Here is a 19,202-nt window from a genome sequence, read left to right on the forward strand (position 1 = left end):
GGAGGTTTTATCAGTTTTTTTCATTTTTTAATCATCAGCAAAATGTTTCCACTTCCTGCAGATGCTGCTCAGCCTGGCAGTGCATTGCTAACCAGCAGAAATGGCCATCAGGTGGGGAACCCCTCACAGACAGATCCACCTCCAGCAGCAGAGACGCAGAAGATCGTCCAGCCTGCCTCTAATCGTCCCAGACCTGACCACCTTCCCCTGGGATCCCCAGACCCCAGAGCCCATCCGCTCTTCTTAGGAGTAGCATCTCTAACAGGTGAGTTAGTCTGAGACACAGCAAAGGACATCAAACAAACACGATAATAATCAATCAATATGCATCAATCAATGTAGATTGTTCGGCAGCTTTTCAAAAGCAAAGTATCAAAGTTCCACACAAAGTTCAAAAAGACAACATAAACAAATAGCTTACATAAAACATTCGATTTGATTCGATTATTATTTGGCATTTTGAAAGCATGACTCACAGGAGTATCGACATTAAAAAAAAAAACCTGAGAATAGCACTTAAAAATACTAAAAACACTTATTTCTATTTCGGTTGTGATGGAAAAACATACACATACATAACATACACAACATTCCTCCCCACAACTGTTTGGTTTGGTTTGGTTAGGTTTAATATGCAGTGGCAGATTGTTCCATTGGGATATCCTGGTATAGAAAAGAGCTTATTGCTACTGTACCATTAACACAAGGCAAGGAACACTGCATGACATAATGCTCGCTCTTGTATTGCAATATGTTGGCTTTCAACCACGTCAATTTGATAGTTAAGATATTCTAGGGCCCTTTTGTGAATTGTGAATGAATCATATATATATATATATATATATATATATATATATATATATTAAATAAGTCATTAATAGTTTTAGTAGTAGACTAAAGTAGACTACATTAAAAATGTCCATTACTTAAAAGTTACCAAAAAGAAGGTTTGACTATTGTATTGTCTTCTCTAATGACTTAAACATTCACTTTTTTGTAAAATTACAGTAAAACTCACCTGTTTATCTACAGTAGCTCTGGCCCTCTCTTTCCCTCTTTACCCTTGCTGTTTTCCCTTCTCTCTTTTAGCTCTTTGGTCTGTATGATTTCCTCTTGTGTGCTAGTACTGGTCAGCACAGTTTTTTCTCAAATGGGGGTTCATGTACCCCAAAGGGATACCTTGGAATACTGCAGGGAGCAGGTGAATTTTTTTTTTAATTTGTTAATTTCAAGGACATTAATCATACATAACTCCTAAATCATCATATCACTAAACTGTAAGTGCATCATATCAAAAAGACCTATGTAACTGGTGGACTCTAGTGTTGTCTGCATTGTGTTGATATGAAGAGCCAAGACCGTGAATATCTTTGGAGGCGATCTCCGTTTATTCCTAACAACTTTCTCCCGTGGAGTACAACAGCAAAAGGGCAGAGGCAAGGCGAGAGACACCCCTTTATAGGTGGGGTACCCCCAAAGGTGAATGTAGGGGTACAATTATGCATTGTCTGTGTCCATCAGGCTTTTGCTTTGTTGCACATTATATGAGCCTTGTGGTTGTCTTAGAAAATGTTGACGGTACCTTGAAAACACGACATCCATCTTGTTCTAAACATACAGAATAAGTTTTTCAATTGAAATTGTACTTAATAGCTTTACTGAACCCCCTCGGACGGAAATCGTTCTCTCAAGAATCAGTATGAAGTGAAATAAAGCCAATACTTTCTTCTCTAATCTCCCATTTGGTCAGGAGGTTACTGGAAATTCTCACACATAACTGCATTTGAGATGTTCCCTGATCTTTCTTCCCTCTAACCTCATCAGGCGGCAGAGACAGGACAGGCAAGGCAATAGTTGAGCTCTATGGACACCACCAGGGATGGAGATCAGCTGTAACGAGCCAGGAGCTCTTCCAGATGCTGCTCTACTTCTGCACTATCACCAGGTAACATCAGTATGCCAGTAAATCAGTGAGTGAATCAATAAATTAATTAAACAGACTTGAAACAAAAAATCTGTAAATTTAAGTCATAGCACAAGGAGGTTTTTAGCATCTTTGTGGTCATGTTTGTTTTATTGAGGTCACATATTTGCACATCTATCTCTGTATTTAGGAGAGAAATCAGAGAGGCTGGGATGACACTCATTTTTGATTCAAGGAAGACAAATCCTCAGCCGCAGCTTTATAAGGCCTTGATGACGCTTCAGGTAAGAAGCACAGAAATGTCTGCATCACAGCTGACTACAGCAGATCACAGTTAACTGTTGTTGTTTATTCCTGGCTGGAGTGCTGCTGTTTACAGTCAATAAATTCTGAATGAAATGTCAATGCAGAATAATGTGGCAGCTCCTGAGCATAAACAGCATATCCACACATTCTCCGATTTATTGACTTGTTGTGTAATGTGACAAAGGGTTTTTATTTTACATATTTATAATCAAAGGTACAATATATATAGTATAATATACAAGTATGTTTTTCTTAGTTTGATATACAGTTTTCTAGTGTTGATATCAGTTCCATTTACAAATTTAAAAATTCACTTCCATTGTTGCCCATGTGTTTTTGACATACTCAGTATACTCTAATTTATTTGTGATGATCAATAAAAGGGTGTAGCTCAAATCAAAGATGCATGAATGTTGTTCAGTAGATTTTATGTGTGTGTTAAACTGTTGCAGGAGCAGACTCCTCAGGCAGTGAACAGTTTTGTGCTGCTGGTGGACAAGGAGAGCAGCCTGCGACCAGAGAGGTGTCCCGGCATTCAGGTCAGCCTTTTTACTCTTGATAATCTTTTTTATAAGACACTGCAGATGGAGAAATACCTCTGTTCTGTTTCCTCTAAAGAGTTATTAACCTGAGTGGGCTATAAACCTCATTGATCTCTTTGATCAAGGTGTGTTTTTGACCATGCTAGAACCTTGATAAAACGTAGATTACTATGAAAAATTTGACATTCACTGTCCCCACAGGATGAACCCTAATGATGTTAGTCACTTTTCCAGTTAAATATCTTAATATCAGTTGACTATCAATTATAGGCGCCACAACAGGACGTAATTTACCATCAAGCATTTTTGCATTTAAGAGGATAAAATATTGATCCATTTTTGATCCAAATAGATGAAATACTTGTCCTGGTCTAAAAAATATTGTTCAGTAATTTGGTGCAACTTGTACAAACTGTTAACCTTGACCATTTTAAGTTTTATCGTGTATTTCTACATTAACTTCAAAGGTTGCTTCAGCATCATGGTGACTATACATCGAGTATACACATTGCAACTGTTGTAGTCCTTTGGATGGCAGTTTTGGTAAGAGGAAAGAAAGAAAGAAAAAACAGCATGAGCAAAACTAAACTGGTTACAGACAATGTGTCACATTGATCCAGTCACATAAATCACATACCAACAAACAATAGGTCACTGGTCCCTCTGTCCTTGTTACTAAAATACTATTTTGGTTCAGAACATGAACTGGGATGTGAGGATCCAAATAATAAGATAAGATCTAAAAAAAAATAGGAAAATAACTGTCTGGGGACAAGAGACAGACAAGATAGTAAACAAGATTATTGATGAACTCAGTGAGACCTCGCATGGTCACTTTGTGCTGCAGTGCATGTTAAAAAAGATACAAGGTTTAGAGTTAATTTTATTACCCCCTGGGGTAATTTTGTTTTGCAATCATTATTCACATAAAAACAGAATACGAAAGACAACATCAATGACATGTCAACACAATAAATCACAGAGCTAGAGCAGAAAAATGGAAGTTCATACCAAATAGGCTGCACACGAACAAGAGTGCAAATGTGCATGTGTGCAAAGGATGTACAAGGAGTGCAGCCAGAGTGCTTTTTGCTTTTTTAAGCATATCAGTAACACTTGGGATGAAGGAGACATGAAATCTCTTGGTCCTCGCATCAGATGCCCTGATCCGACTCCCTGAGGGAGAAAGCTTAAACTCATCCAGGAGTTAATGGTCCTGGCAGTCCAATATACCATTAGCTGTTCTAAGGACCTGTCTGTTGTACATGTGTAAATACCTGGTGTCACTCCTCCCTGAAATCGTATTGGTCATTTTAACAAGACTTCCAAGGCTATTCTGATTTGACCAGTTTGATTCAGTACACCACAGTAACTGTATTAAATAGAAATTATACATTCTGCAGAGTTAATAAACAACATTGCAGAAAAATATAAATTTAGTTAAAGACACAGAGGAGGTTATGGGGTGAGTGATGATGTAAGAATCTTTCTGTTGTTCATGCTGTAGCTGTGAAAACATGTGGATGTTACTTTGACACTTGTTGCCTCAAAGCAGACTGAAGTGGTGACATCGATGAAAGCCTTGTTGAAGCTGGTGGAGGTGAATCAGCTGAGCTCCCGGCTGGACGGCACACTGTCTCACAGCCACTGTGACTGGATAGAGCTGCACCAGGTGAGCCTGTCCTGCCACCAGTCTGCCTTTCTTCTCTCTAATCAGGCAGTGCAGTAGTTGTTTCTGTTGTTACTGCTTATGATTTACTCGTGCCCACATCTTTCATTCTCTAGAAGCTCTTCCCGTTTGTGTCTGATCTTCACGAGGCGTCCAGCCTTCTTCTGAGAGCCATCAGTAGGTTAGAGGAGCCCCAGAGGACAGACACTGTGCAGGTACCTTAAAGCTGTCTTTTGACTGCTTACTCATGTTGTTGTTTGGGCCTTGAAGGCTGGGTTTTTCCGCAGTTATGTAACTCTGTCTTCACCGGATAAAAGCCTCTGTAGCTACATAAGAGTTTAGGTGAATGCACATGGGAAACAGTCAACAATGAAAGTGCTGATGTGAGAGAGTTATTTTTTTTATCATTTGCTGATGATAAATCATCTTTTCGTTAAACAGACAGTGCAGCAGTGCATGGTGGACCAGAGGACGCTGATGAGGAATGTACTGGAGGACAGCCGATTGGTCAACCTGCAGAGGGAGGGCGGGGCTATCTTGGCGAGGCTGAGGAAGGAGAGTGACCTTAAATACCCCCACTGTGAGGACCTTAGGTAAACACCTGCTCTCACCTGCTATATTTACATAACAACCCAGCTATTTGTTCCACGGGTTTTTGGGGTTAACTTGTATACATGATCTTTGATACCCTGTGATTGAGTATTCTAGCTGCCAGAAAACAAACTGAATGAATGAATGAATGAATGAATAGTTTATTTCGGTTACAATATACAGCAATCAACTGACAAAACATTTACATACATGTTTGCACTACACATTTTCTCACACAAATTTTAACAAGCTCTGTAACCGAAAAAGGAATAGGCTGAAGCCGAGGCTTATTTTTGCCTATCCTGTACAATCCATAAAATAACCCAGAATATCAGTAATACAAAGAAAAAAACACAACAAAATTTATTCTAAATTCTTCTTCTTAATCATTTCACAATTCATTTTACATTGTAATCCTTAATTATTTTACCTTTCAATGTTTTTTTTGAAACCAGACAGAGATCTACACAATTTCAACTCATCACTAACTCCATTCCATAATTTAACTTCCAAAAATGAAACACATCTGTATTTAACATTAGTTCTCACTGCTCAACTAAACATAGTCCTACCAACCACTATACTATAAATTACTGGTGAAAATTATTGAATTGTGAAGCTGCAGGCTCATTATTTGATAGCATGTGATTTCAGAAAAAAAATCAAAATGTTTCTGTGCCACATTTATTTTAATTATTATTTTTTTAAGCCTATGATCAGTCTTTTGCCCACATGCAGTGACGCAGTGGACTCAGTGACCAGCTTGTACAATCACGTGGAGGAGCAGGCTCATGTCCTCGTGCAGAAGTCCAACACATCACTGGAGCACCTGGAGTATCTGCTGCAACTCAGAGAGGTGGAGGGACACTTCATTCAGGTGAATGTAACAGGGAGCAAGTAAACTGTTGGCACTGCATCTACTTTTCATAATGTCTGATGTGATATGTTGTATCCATGGTATGGTTTTGTTGTTTGGTTGGATGTTGTGCTTTGTTTTGTTTTTTAAGATTTTTTTTGGCATTTTTGCCAAATGCATTTGGTTAGGACTTAAAAAAGAAGTTACACATGCACCTGCTCATACCATCAAACCCAATATTGTTTTTCATCTTTCCTACAGATGCAACAGTGGTTTAATGTAGAGGGAGAGCGCCACCTGCTGGAGGCTGAATCAGTAGAGGACTCTGGAGACAGAATGGAGCAGATCCTCAACAGCTTCACTGGTTTCCTTATTGAAGCTAATGTGAATCTACGTTTCCTTATGGCTGTCATGTATTTGTGTGTCCCTGTCTGTCCACTTGTCTGAATCTATCTCCCTCCGTCCTCCTGCAGGACCGAAGGCACCACGCCATGACGTTGGTGTCAGAGGCAGAGCGACTCCAGCAGAGTGGTCTCTCCTACCCGGAGACAGAGGCGTTCGGGATACTAGTTTGCAGCTTCAAGTCAGGCCTGGAGGACTTTCTGTGCAGGGCAGAGGCATGCGGCAGAGAGCTGCAGATCATGGTCAACGTGTGTGACTTTTGTGAGCAGGTTGGTGTAAAATGTCTTATTGTTATCATTAGAATTCAAGTATTTGAGATCAGTATGCAGTTTGTGCTTTTATGCTTTAGAAACAATCATTCAGCCCAGTTTGGGACCAGCAAATATCTGGTGGCCGGGCCTTAGGCATGGAGCCCGAAAAATAACATGGAGCCATCGCCCTGTGGGCCCACCACCCGCAGGGACCCATACTAAGATCCCAAATTTAATTTTTGGTAAAATGAAATTATATAGCTTCAGTATATAACTATATAACTTCTGCTTAAACAACTATATTTCCTAAATGTATAAAAATGCAGTGAAAAACATGAATCAATCACACACTAATGTACCTGGGCAGCTTTTTCAAATACTTGTACAATTGAGTACGTTCTAAAATTCATAATTCTTCATTACATTAATTAAATAACTAATAAGTATTAAGGTAATAAGTATTTTTATCAAATACTTTTGTAGACCCTTAAATTACAGCGTGGATCACAGTTATGTTGCTCTGGGACAGTCAGGAAAATGTAGCATTTAATGTTACTTTGATGCTCCTTCCTCCTGTAAGACAATCTCAAAAATAATTTTAAAGATCATGTCTTTTGACAGAGGTCGATTAATATATTTATATATACACTCCATGGATGGATTACTGAATGGGCCTACTAGGCACAGGCCTAGAGGCAAGAAATGTCAGGTCCCCCCCTTGACTTTCACCTAGAAAATGCCACTGACCAGGAAGAAACTTAAAATGACCACAAAGAGATGCAAAGAGACACAAAAAAAACAACTACCGAAATGGGCAAAACAACCACATGAAGACACAAAATGATGAAGAAAGACTCAAAAATACCTCAGACGCAAAACCACCGCAAAGTTTTTTTAGGATATTTTTTTGGGCATTTTTAGCCTTTAATGGATAGGACAGGCAAGTGTGAAAGGGGGAGAGAGAGAGGGAGTGACATAAAGCAGAGGGCCACAGGCTGGAGTCGAACTCGGGCCGCTGCGGCAACAGCCTTGTACATGGGGCGCCTGCTCTACCACTAAGCCACCGATGCCCCACCACAAAGTTTTTGTGTCTTGCTGCTGTGTAGGAGAGGTGGTGGGGGCTTTTGCATGTCTGTGCCCAGGGGCCCATTGTTCATAATCTGCCCATGATACACACATGGACTTTTGCTCTTTCACAGAGACTAAGAGTATTTAAATAACTATCATGTTCAAAGAGCCATTTGTGTACACAGCTGATTTTTGTTTTACCCAAAAGACATCTAGGAAAAAGGCAGTACTATCAGCAGAAAAACAATCGCACTTTTAGCAAGTTTATGCTTTTTCCAGAGAGGTTTTCAGCATGAGCAATCCTACCGGGTAACATTTGTGTCAGGTTACAGCACTTCTGTATTAGTAGGGTTGCATGATAATACAGAAGTAGGCTATATGAGAACACACACTCCTGTTTTTATATAAAATAAAAGAAAACTTCTGTAATCTCCAAACAGGCTACAGCTCTGGCCAGCGAATGCACGGAGTACCTAGATCACAGTCAATCCAGAATCCACACAAAGCAAGACCATGACCAGACTACATCTGTCAGTCAAACACACACTGAGCCAAAACAGCACCAAAACCAAGACTCTGGACCAAGCACTGCTTCCGCATCTGATATCCGTGCAGCACATGCCTCCGACGCAACCACCACCAGTGTTTTACTGTCAAGCAATGACACCTCTGTCCTTCAGACTTTCCAGGACAGGTTCCTCCAGTTCAGCCCAGAGAGATTTCAGGAGGTGAAGGCCCAGGCTGGCGCCCTGCGAGGCTCCAGGGGGATGCAGGTTTGGAACGCAGCCTGGCTGAGATGCCAGGAGGCGAGGCAGCAGCTTCAGGAGAGGATGCAGGATGTGGAGGACATTTTCCACCAACAATCAGATCCTAGCAGCTGGTGTGAACATCATTATGTTGATGTGGGGAATGTTCAGACACCGCCCCCTGGTGGCCAGAGTCTGGTGGTACAGTCAACACCCGGGCCCCGGCACCCGCAGTGGGAGGGCATTGTGTCGGGAGCGGTGGATTTAGGGAAGAGAAGGCCAATCCTGGGCACTAATAACACTAACACAACAACTGTAGCCTGCTGTAACATCATTGTCAAACCTGAGGATCACAGTGATACTGGAACCAGCCAGGGGTCAAAGGTCAATCCACCGTCACCTCACAGGTAATTTGTTGGTCACTTCTTTTTTCTTGACTAGGATTTAGTAGTTAGAGTTGGTTTGCTGTGATTTCTAAATTGTCCCAAAATACTGCTGTTAGAATGCAGCACTTAGATGATGAAACAGATATTTGTTTTTTCCCCTGCAATGCTCTTATTTAATATTGTTTGCAATCCACTTTGTCATTCGTTCTTATTTTGAGCTTGTAGCCTGGCCCAGAGTAACAGAGAGCTACTGTTCCCAATCTGTTCTTTACTGAAGCTCTATGATGTTCACACTGTGTCTCAGTTTTGGTGCCTTTGTATCATTCAATAACAGGTCAGCAAGGAAAACAGAAAGAGAGACAAGGAGGAGACACACAAGCAGAGCGAGGAGTGAGAGAGACGCCGCTGCTCTGTCTCAGTCCCACACCGTCGGCTGCCAGTGGTTTCCATGGGGACGAGGTCTCGGAATGAGGTCGGTGAGCCAGGACTCGTGCGCTACAGGAGTAGCGACGGCGGGGTCATCCACTCCTCCAGAGCAGCGGGTGCGATCCCCGTCCTCCTGCTCCCACCACGGTCAGCCATCGTGTCGGATCCTCCAGGAGGCTCAGAAGTTCCAGATCTCTCGCCACGGGAGCTTCTGCTCAGAGGACTCCTGTATGAGTGACCGGGGCGCTGCAGGGAGTAACGGGACTTTATGCTGCAAACACTCCAGCCTGCCCATCGGGAGATATGAGGGGGCGTTTTGTTTGGCAAGTCCACAGGAGAGTGCCAGCAATGCCCTGTAAGTTTTACATGTGGGTGAAATTTGCTTGCATTAAAAAGATCTAATTTGTTCTGCAAGATAATGTTATGCAAGTTAAGTAACATGCCTTTAATTTTACTAATCTTGTGAGTCTTAATGAGATCTTATGCACTCTTTTCTGTCTCTAAGCTTCCAATGAAGTACCACAGGTACTGTTTCTTCTTCACTTCTCTTTTTCTACTTGTTGTCAACATGATGGATTACTGAACAGGCCGCCCAGGTTATGTATAAGCTACACTATTTGGTGAAGCAATTTAAATATGTTTGTACGAGTCAGCGGAGGAGCTGCTATGTAGGTAGGGGGAGGTGTTTTTCTTATTTGTGTCCAGAGGCCCGTTCTCATAATCAATCCATACTTGGTATGTTTCTATACTGTCGTACTGCATGTATAGAGAGTAAAATGACAGGATGTATCATCTGCTAGAATGGTTTATCCTCTTGCCATACTGCAGTCATGCACAGGTGTACTCCAGGATCCCTTGACATCGCTGTTGGAGGTGTTTACAGGTGCCACAAAGCACACCCAACCACACCTATCACTGATGTTGGCTGTGGTCAGAGCTGAAACAGGCTTAGACTCAAAAACAACAGTTAACAACTTTCCTATTAAGTTTTTACGGAATCAAAAGCCCCACAAATAATTTAAATGCATTACTGAAACGCATTTATGTACTAAGTAACGGTCTGTATTTGTAATTAGTGGGTCTTTGTTCTGTGTGTGTCACCAGGAGGCTGCAGCGTGTCCTGGAGGAGCTGGTGTTGACAGAGAGGGAGTACGTTCGCTCATTGGGCTACATCCTGACCCACTACCTCCCCCTGCTGGACAGACCAGACATCCCCCAGGATCTCAGAGGCAAGCGAGGTGTCATCTTCGGCAACCTGGAGAAGCTTTACGACTTCCATAGCCACTACTTCCTGCCAGAGCTGGAGGCCTGCCAGAGGGAGCCCGCCATGGTGGCCCGCTGCTTTCTTAGACATGTGAGTGGTAACTGTACAGCTGTAATGAATGTAAATGTATTTAGTGTATCATTATTGTAATGTTTGAAACTTCAATTGATTTACAAAGCATTTCTTTTTATTTTTTTAGCTTAGTTTATTATCTGATTGTGTTTATTTCTATTATTATTTTGTGTAATTTAAATAACTAGTTAAAGCTGGCTCATTAATAACATATGAATTATTTTCTAATATGGCTTTAAAACTTGACCTCTTTCCACAGAGTGAGAGTTTTGGTTTGTACGCGCTATACAGCAAGAACAAACCTCTGTCAGATGCCCTGATCCTGCACCGCCGCCATGACATTTTCAAGGTCAGATTATGTGTCCTATAACAGGTAAAAGTAGCACACACATGCCCAAAAAAATTTTAATGCTAGGTGCTGGACCGAAAGGTAAGTATGGAATAAAAAGATAAAGTCCGCACACCAGGAAGGGCCCCTGCCCTTCATCAGACATCATGTCTGATGAAGGGCAGGGGCCCGAAACGTTACAACAATGCATGAATAAATTGTACAAGGAGCAGCTTCTGGTGTGCAGACTTTATCTTTTTATTCCAGATTATGTGTCCTGTCTTTCTCTTAACTGAAACATACAAGCATGGGAGTTTCCCATTTTAAATCCTCTAAAACAGATGCCTTACATCCCTTTCCTTCTGTGGCAAAAGTTCCATTTTTAACATAAATGGCTGCAGTGTCATCACGCCCCTAATCCTGGGCATGTAAACATGGATGGATTACTGAGACCCCTCCTACCTTCATGTGCAAAATGTCATTCAAATGAACATGTACCGACCAGGAAGAAACTCAAAATGACCACAAAAAGGCATAAAAAATACAAATACATGCAAAGAACTACAAAGAGATACAAAATGACCAAGAAAGACACAGAATTACCTCAAAGAGACATAAATGTACCTCAAAAAGACACAAGACTGCCTCAAAGAGGCACAAAAGTCCCTTAAAGAGGTACAAAATAACTAGTAAGAGACACAAAATGACCAAAAAAGACACAAAATTACCCCAAAGAGACATGTAAATGCCTCAATAAGACATTGATTGCCCTAAAGGGACACGAAAAAACCACAAGGACACACACAGTGACCACTAAAAGACACTTAAACCATATAAAGAACAATATTGACTACAAAATGACACAAAACTAAATTAAAATCTGCATGTCTTGCTCCTATGTAGGGGAGGTGGTGGAGCCTCTTGCATACCTGTGCCCAGGGGCCCATTGTCTCTTAATCCACCCATGTGTTTAAGTGCCATGCTTTACTTTTCCAGCTTTTCAGTCCCACTTTGTTTCCCCTCACAGAAGAAGCAACAGGAGCTGGGGGACATGATGGACCTTTCATCCTACCTGCTGAGACCCATCCAGAGGATCAGCAAGTACAGCCTCCTGCTGCAGGACATGCTGGCTCTGGCTGGCTCTTACAGGCCAAAAGACATGATCCAGGATACGCTGCTTGCATCTAGTGTTTGTGCACAAAGTGTGTGTGGCCCGGGTTCGTATGTGCCTGATCTGACAAGCAGTGAGAGGGAGCGGGAAAGGGCAGAGATCCAAGCTGCTGCAGACCTGGTTCGGTTTCAGATGCGCCACGGCAACGATTTGCTCACCATGGACGCCATCCAGGAGTGTGATGTAAGATATTAAAATGATAGATAAGATATAGACAGCAGTTTAATCAAGTTAACAGTCTTCCTTTCTTTCTCTGCTCTATCAGGTGAATTTAAAAGAGCAGGGCCAGCTGATTCGCCAGGACGAGTTCACTGTTTTCTTCAGGAAGAAGAAATGTGTCCGTCGCATCTTTCTCTTTGAAGATCTCATCCTCTTCAGCAAGACTAAGAAGACAGATATTGGCAACGATGTTTATGTCTACAAGCAGTCATTCAAGGTCTGCACACATCCTTGTTTATCAAAAAACTGTTGGAGCCTTAATCCCTAAATACTGTACTTCCCAGTTTTGCGTTTTGATCCAGTGCTCCAGTATGCAAAGCTTCCTACTCAAGCTGAAACATCTAACCACATATAATTATCTGCATCAGTGTAATTTCTGTGTGTCTCTTTGTGTTTTCTCTCCCAGACAAGCGACATCGGGATGACCCACAACTCAAGTGTAAGCAGCTTGTGTTTTGAGATCTGGTTCCGCAGGAGAAAAAGTGAGGACACCTACACCTTGAAGGCCTCCAGCATGGAGGTGAAGAAAGCCTGGACCACTGACCTGGAGAGGATTCTGTGGGATCAGGCCACTCACAGCAGAGGTAGTAACTACGACATCAACACAACAACATGTCTTATTTATGAAGCACTGACCTAAGGGTACAGTTTACAACATGCTGATTGTAAATATACTGTGTGTTGCAGAGTTGCGTATGCAGGAGAGGGTGTTCATGGGAATGGGCCGCAAACCTTTCCTGGATATTCAACCCAGTGATGCTGCCATCTGTGACCGAGCCATCAGCTGCACCCTGCCTGGGAGAAGTAAGAAGCGGCACGCACAAAATGCTTCTTTACAGCAGCTTTAGAATTTTTTCTTCAGACTAGCAAGTTATGTGAAAAAAAAATTCAGTATCATTTTGTTCATACTATGTAATAAATCTGCTGGTTTTAGCATGTGTCAGGATTTGCTGACACATTATTTTTAGTAGTTTGATAGTTTATTAGTGCAAGAAAACACAACTGCACAGAGTCCCAAATTAATATAAATTATCTAAACTACTTATTTAGAAAATATTCTAAACCATCAGTTGAAAGATTCTCTGGAGTAGCTACCTGCTGTAGTTGTGTACTGTGCAGTAATTTTGTATTTTGCAATATAATGACATTTCAGGTACATTCTCAAATTTTTCAAAATTTTATTTTACTTTAATTCATTTTATATACTTAGAATGAGGTGGTGCAGATGGTACTTAAATTGTGGATTTGTTGAGGGTGTAATTTGATTTTTTTTCTGGTGAATAATGAGATTGACAGCAGAAATGTTTTTAGTCACACCAGCAGCCGTTGGTTGATCTGCCACTTTGGTCCAGATTCAAGTATCTCAACAACTATTGGATGGATTGGAACAAAATTTGGTGCATACATTCATGGTCCTCATTGGATTAATCCTACAGACTTTGGTGGCCCCACGGCTTTTCCTCTAGCCCCAACATGTGGATCACTCAACTGTCTGATGGATTCCCGTGAAATTTAATCCAGACATCATGTTTCCTTTGGGATGAATTGTAATAACTTTGTCAATACCCCCACTTTTCATCTAGCACCATCATCAGGTTAAAAATTCACTTTAGTTCTGTTTTACACCCATCAGCCTCAGCTGTGCTAATAAGCAAATGTTAGCATGCTAAAATACTTAACTAAAGTTGTGAACATGGTAGACATTGTGCCTCCCAAGCATTGCCATGTTAACATTGTGAGCATGGTAGCGTGTCGCTTAAAGCACTGCTGTGTATGCCACTTATTTTCCAAAGATTATGAAGGCATTCCCTGCTCTTACTCTCCCTCTGATTGGCTAATACGTGTTGCCTTTGTTGGTTGGATTGGTTAGGTTTAGGCAAGAGGAGTGAGATTGTTGAGGGTTAAGGTAAGAACGTCAGGGTAAGAGACAGAGTAAGATAGTTTAGGGCGGGTCATGCCTTTGTCATCCTAAACAAAAAAAACATGCTATATACAGCCTCACAGAGTGGCTAGCATGGCTGTAGACTCATCTTGTTTCCATTTCTACATATTTTTTAGTTTAATATTTTTTTTTTTTCAAAACTAGTGACTAAATGTAAATTTAAATACATTTTTTTCTTAATTAACTGCTTGTGCTCTCATTGCTCACTGACCCAGCCCATTATTTACTCTTTGATGGCATCTATCTATGTGTGTCGTCAGTCCCTGTGGCGTGTTGTTCACACAGGGGCTTAGAGTACCCACGACCACACTCCATTGGCTCTGGCAGCACCGCCTCCACCACCGTCAGCCAGTCGTCTTCCTCCTCTGGCCGGGGCTCGCTGCCCCCTGCTGGTTATCTCGGGAACCAGTCACAGGGTTTGGAGATGGGTCCTGCCGTCTGCTCCTCCCCTGAGGCTGCGACTGAAAATGAACTCAACCATCATCATCTTCATCAGCATCATCTTCATCATAACTGTGAAAAATGGAAGGGTCATCATCTGCTGAGTGAGTTTTTCATATATTTTAGCTCAGTAAAATTTGACAAAATCCAATAAACATGAATATGATTACCAACTTAAAATAACATGACGTATATATGAGAAGGTATTCTTAAAGCCACTGTTGATTTGGGACTTCTTTAGTTTGGCGCTATCTGGTGGTATAATCAGGAATGACACTATGGCAGCCATCACCACTGATGCATACCGTATCTGTAAAACGAAATATTTTTGGATGCCATCATGGAATTTGAACTTAGCAATGCACAAACCTCAGCTTTCATTGTTTCTTAAAGTATCTGTTTCTGCTTTAGTGGACAGCACTGACAGCACTTCTGGAGAACGCATCAACCTCTTCAGCAGCTCAGACCGCAGCTGCCTGTCCGCCATTAGCGGAGAGCTAGTGGATGACTCCTCCTCGATTGTATCCCAGACTTCAAAATCTCGCCCACCACTTAATCGGACCCCCAGCCTGAGGAGAAACAGCTCACCAGCGCTTACTAGAAAGAAACCAGGTGTCACCCCCAAACCTCCACATCTGGCTAATGCTCAGGTACAGGTAAAGGATATGACCTACTGAACTGTATTTATATAGTTTATATGAGCTGAAGACAATGGGTTAAGACTCAAAATAACCTAAATGAAATGGTATTACTCTAATAATAGCAGTTATGGAGGTTTAAAAAAAAGGTCTGAATGTGTGTTTGATGGAGCCTGAATATTAAAAACTATTAGCTCTAAGAACTTGTGCTATTGTTTTTGACCATTTTATAATACTTAATATGCATTACAGGGTGATGACATTATAATCGGAAAATCAACAGAAGTTTAGTCCTGGATTCCCTGCAGAAGGTGAGAATGAGATGTCTTCAAATTAAAAAACAATTTAAGTAAAACTATATAAAGTGGAAAAAAAGAGATATGAGTTATATTCTAAATTTTAAGTTTCCTTAAGTTAAACATAATTAAAAAAAAGACAAACGGTAAGACAACACTTGACAATCCAGTATGTAGGATTTAGGGGGATATATTGACAGACGTGGGATAAGTATATTATCTTTAGTGTATAATCATCTGAAAATAAGAATCACAATGTTTTTGTTACCTTAGGATGAGCTGTTTATATCTACATAGGGAGCAGGCCCTTGTTTATGGAGATCGCCATGTTGCACTGCCATGTTTCTACAGTAGCCCAGAATGGACAAACCAAACATGGCCTCTAGATGGGGCAGTTCACATTTTCATGTTTTCGTGTCATCTGCTGAAGTTAGAAGGCTCTCTGCGATGAGCAGTATTAGTAAAACACTGTTTTGTTAGGTGAAACTGCTTTATTCAGTGTTGTTACTGGTTTAAATCACCGGGTTCTTTTGTTTTTGAAGAGGAAGAGACCTCTGTGAATAATTTGACTCCCAGTAAAAACCTCTTGAACGTCTCAATCAAAAACAAGGTGAGCACACATTAAGTCAGAGTAAAAGGGTGAGCACACAATAGCATGTGGGGCGAGCTGCCCATCACGCCAAACAGTGTTGGAGAAGAGACCTCTGCCAATAATTTGGCACCCGGTGAAAACCTCCTGAACAATGAACACTGAAGGAATTGTAAGCGAGAGAAGTTTCAGCTCATGGCAATCTGCGATCCTCACTGCTAGACACCATGAAATCCCCCTAAATCTGACACACTGAACCCTTTAAAAGAAACATTACGATATAATTGAGTTGTAGTAAAGTTCATAGGGCATTATTCATAATTCTTACTTTAACTGACCACATATTTTATTTTGTTCCTCACAAATGAATCCTTTCTATCCGTAACAGCCATCTCAAATAACCTAGCCTTGCATGACAGGTGTTATACAAAAAGTGTTATTATTATTGTTATCATTATTAATGTACTCTGTAGTAATAAAAATGTTTTGCCTTATATATTCTTGCAGATCATTGGCCCATCAGCGTTGGAGATCTTGTGGCCGCCCTGCAGACAGACAGTTTATCTGAGTGAACAAAGTTATTTTACGTGGCTACACAGTCACAAGGCAGTCTGCTGTGCCTGGTCGCGAGGTTTCATTCTTAATGATTTATTGAAGCAATTGAGGTTTAGTGATTTGGTCTCATGTGTCAGTCATTCAAATGTGGTTGTCCTATATCACATGTAGACTAATAACAAGAATTCAAGAAAGCAGACGAGGCTGCTACATGGATGATGTAGTGGACAGAGTCATCATAGAGTGAGAGACTCACACACTATTTTGTGGGATCTTCTGTAATGTACAGCCTGTACAATTATTAATATGCAGGGATCAATGATAAGAAGGTTGTATTTATTATCTTAACAGAAATCAACAGCTTGTGTGGATCAAACACACAGGACCAGCATCACCACACATGTGGGGAACCACTTCAAGTGTACTGCTCTGTTTTTCATGCTCCTTTTCACTTGTTAGCAGGCAGAGCATTGCTTCAGAGACAGTTGTGTATATCATTATTGACAGCTTGACAGCATTGTTTTGGTTACAAGATCACAAGGGAAACTTAACAGAGTCCAACAGTACAGAGCTACCCACTGGCCTTAAGCCCAGAACTAGCTGAAGATCCAAACTTAACGTTGAAGACCATAAATGGAGAAGCGCGTGGATACATGCGACAATACAGGGGAGTAAAATTATCTGAAGATGTTCTGATTATTATAAAAGTAATAATATGTATAAATATTTCTTTTTCTCCTAATCTTGAAGGTTTTACTGTTCATTTCTTTTGGTCCATTTTATACTGCTGCTGCTGCTGTCTGTCTGTCTAAACATGTTTTTATCATTCTGAGATTCTTACAGTAGTCCTGTATTTAATCATTTATCAGAAGGGACAGACCACTCATGCACTGTCACATCTGGATTTGAAGTGCTCTGTAACCCGTGCCTTTAATACAGAGAGAAAGGATCCTGAAAGACTGTCTACATCAGCGGTTCCTAACTGGTGGGTTGCAGTGCTGATTCCTGATATAGAGTGATCGACTAATGGACAGCTACCTAACAGAGACAGCAAACTAGCTGGATAACATGGCCAAATGCCAAGTATGACGCAGAGTGTATTAAACTGTGTTGACCTTAAACTAATGACTAAATCGTGACCCTGTGGCTGCACCAGTTGGGAACCACTGGTCCACATGATTGTGATCACACAACTGCTGCAATACTAACAGACAAAGTATATGACTACAAGCTCCCAGGCAAAAACCACTTACTGTTATTAAGGGTCCACTAATGGTTTCTTACTGATCAATGTTCCACCTACACCTTCACGAAAATGACCATTACAAAAAAAAGTTTGTTTCTGTCAGTTTATTTTTGTTTTCTTAATAGTTTATTGATGAGAAATGATATTCTTTCGTAAGGTCTGTGGTTTTTAAATGTACAGTATACAAATCATGACAGGATCTTAGAAAAAAACGAGGTCATAATGTCGACCTCTGTTAATTTTATTTTAAAGCCACTAACTTTTAATGACATGACAGATCTGTTTTTTTTTTATTGCTTTCTTACAAGCGTTTTCTTTCGTTATTGTATTCATTCATTTGATTATTTGCTGACTCAATGTGGGGTCAGTAGGGTCGTTTTCTTTCTTTCTTCCTCTGTTTTTTAAAGATATAAGTTTTGATATTGTGTGGTTTCTCCCCTCTGAACTCTGACCAGAACGACTGCAGCAACATGAGGATGTGGCTCCAGACTGTGGTGATGCTTAACTTCCTTATTCCACGGATGCGATAATTCCTCAGAAGGACAGCTTTAGACATTTATTGCTTAAGGTTTCATTTCCCTTTGTGCAAGTTTCAGTTTGATGCTGAACCCCACTGCAGTTCAAATCTGTTTTTCGGTTCATTTTTAATGTTTCAGGGGTGATCTTCGGTTCAGCCTACAGTGAACTCTTTGTCACTTTTGTGCACCAGTTTGATGACCTCCTTACAGCTTCCTCCACAAACTGAAAAAGATGTTAAAGTGAGAGTCCCATTATATGACCTGAGAAAAATGTGTGAAGTATTTTACTGCCTTGCAAATGCAAAGTTGCATTAAAAAATGTAACTGTATGATGTGTTATTTACTGCTTTACATTACAGAATTTAATTTATCGGTTTTTGATCCATTTTGAGTTATAACATATTGTTTATGTTGAATCATGCATTAATATGCATTATGTTGCGGCTACGAAAAATGGCATAAATAATTTATGAAAAAAAAACCTTGTTGTTGGATTTATTTTTATATTTATAGGAAAAATATCACCATAAGGTATCTGGTACTTGTAGATATGATATATTGTTATGTTTTAGTGTATATTATGGGCCATACACACACACATACACACACATAAACTTAAAAAAAGCAATTTGCTGACTTACAACCAACTTTAGAAACAGGAATTTATGGATTTTTTAAAAAATGGAATGTTTTTTTTATTTTTTTTTATTTTTTACAATAGCTGTGATGACTAGGTTTAAATTGAAGAATAAAGAG

General features: G+C 40.5%; 1 protein-coding gene across 4 annotated transcripts in view; it reads left to right on the forward strand.

The window, feature by feature from the left end:
* LOC125891635 (uncharacterized) overlaps positions 1-18,305 on the forward strand; it is a 33,883-nt gene extending 15,578 nt beyond the window's left edge. The window contains exons 4-25 of one of the 4 annotated variants that reach the window (XM_049581018.1): positions 62-265; positions 1,825-1,945; positions 2,115-2,208; positions 2,683-2,769; positions 4,328-4,444; positions 4,558-4,656; positions 4,883-5,034; positions 5,771-5,909; positions 6,150-6,272; positions 6,362-6,559; positions 8,050-8,762; positions 9,076-9,522; positions 10,272-10,521; positions 10,763-10,852; positions 11,859-12,185; positions 12,268-12,438; positions 12,628-12,805; positions 12,909-13,025; positions 14,424-14,708; positions 15,016-15,260; positions 15,495-15,553; positions 16,635-18,305. In XM_049581018.1, the coding sequence (XP_049436975.1) occupies positions 62-265; positions 1,825-1,945; positions 2,115-2,208; positions 2,683-2,769; positions 4,328-4,444; positions 4,558-4,656; positions 4,883-5,034; positions 5,771-5,909; positions 6,150-6,272; positions 6,362-6,559; positions 8,050-8,762; positions 9,076-9,522; positions 10,272-10,521; positions 10,763-10,852; positions 11,859-12,185; positions 12,268-12,438; positions 12,628-12,805; positions 12,909-13,025; positions 14,424-14,708; positions 15,016-15,260; positions 15,495-15,533 (4,196 nt within the window). In that variant the 3' untranslated portion in view covers positions 15,534-15,553; positions 16,635-18,305. Of the gene's footprint in view, positions 1-61; positions 266-1,824; positions 1,946-2,114; positions 2,209-2,682; positions 2,770-4,327; positions 4,445-4,557; positions 4,657-4,882; positions 5,035-5,770; positions 5,910-6,149; positions 6,273-6,361; positions 6,560-8,049; positions 8,763-9,075; positions 9,523-10,271; positions 10,522-10,762; positions 10,853-11,858; positions 12,186-12,267; positions 12,439-12,627; positions 12,806-12,908; positions 13,026-14,423; positions 14,709-15,015; positions 15,261-15,494; positions 15,554-16,634 lie in introns of those variants that run through there. The other 3 variants (XM_049581019.1, XM_049581020.1, XM_049581022.1) reach the window with 3 other exon arrangements.
* Positions 18,306-19,202: the final 897 nt, after the last annotated feature.

Source organism: Epinephelus fuscoguttatus, linkage group LG7 (genome assembly GCF_011397635.1).
Source record: "Epinephelus fuscoguttatus linkage group LG7, E.fuscoguttatus.final_Chr_v1".
Classification (NCBI taxonomy): domain Eukaryota; kingdom Metazoa; phylum Chordata; class Actinopteri; order Perciformes; family Serranidae; genus Epinephelus; species Epinephelus fuscoguttatus.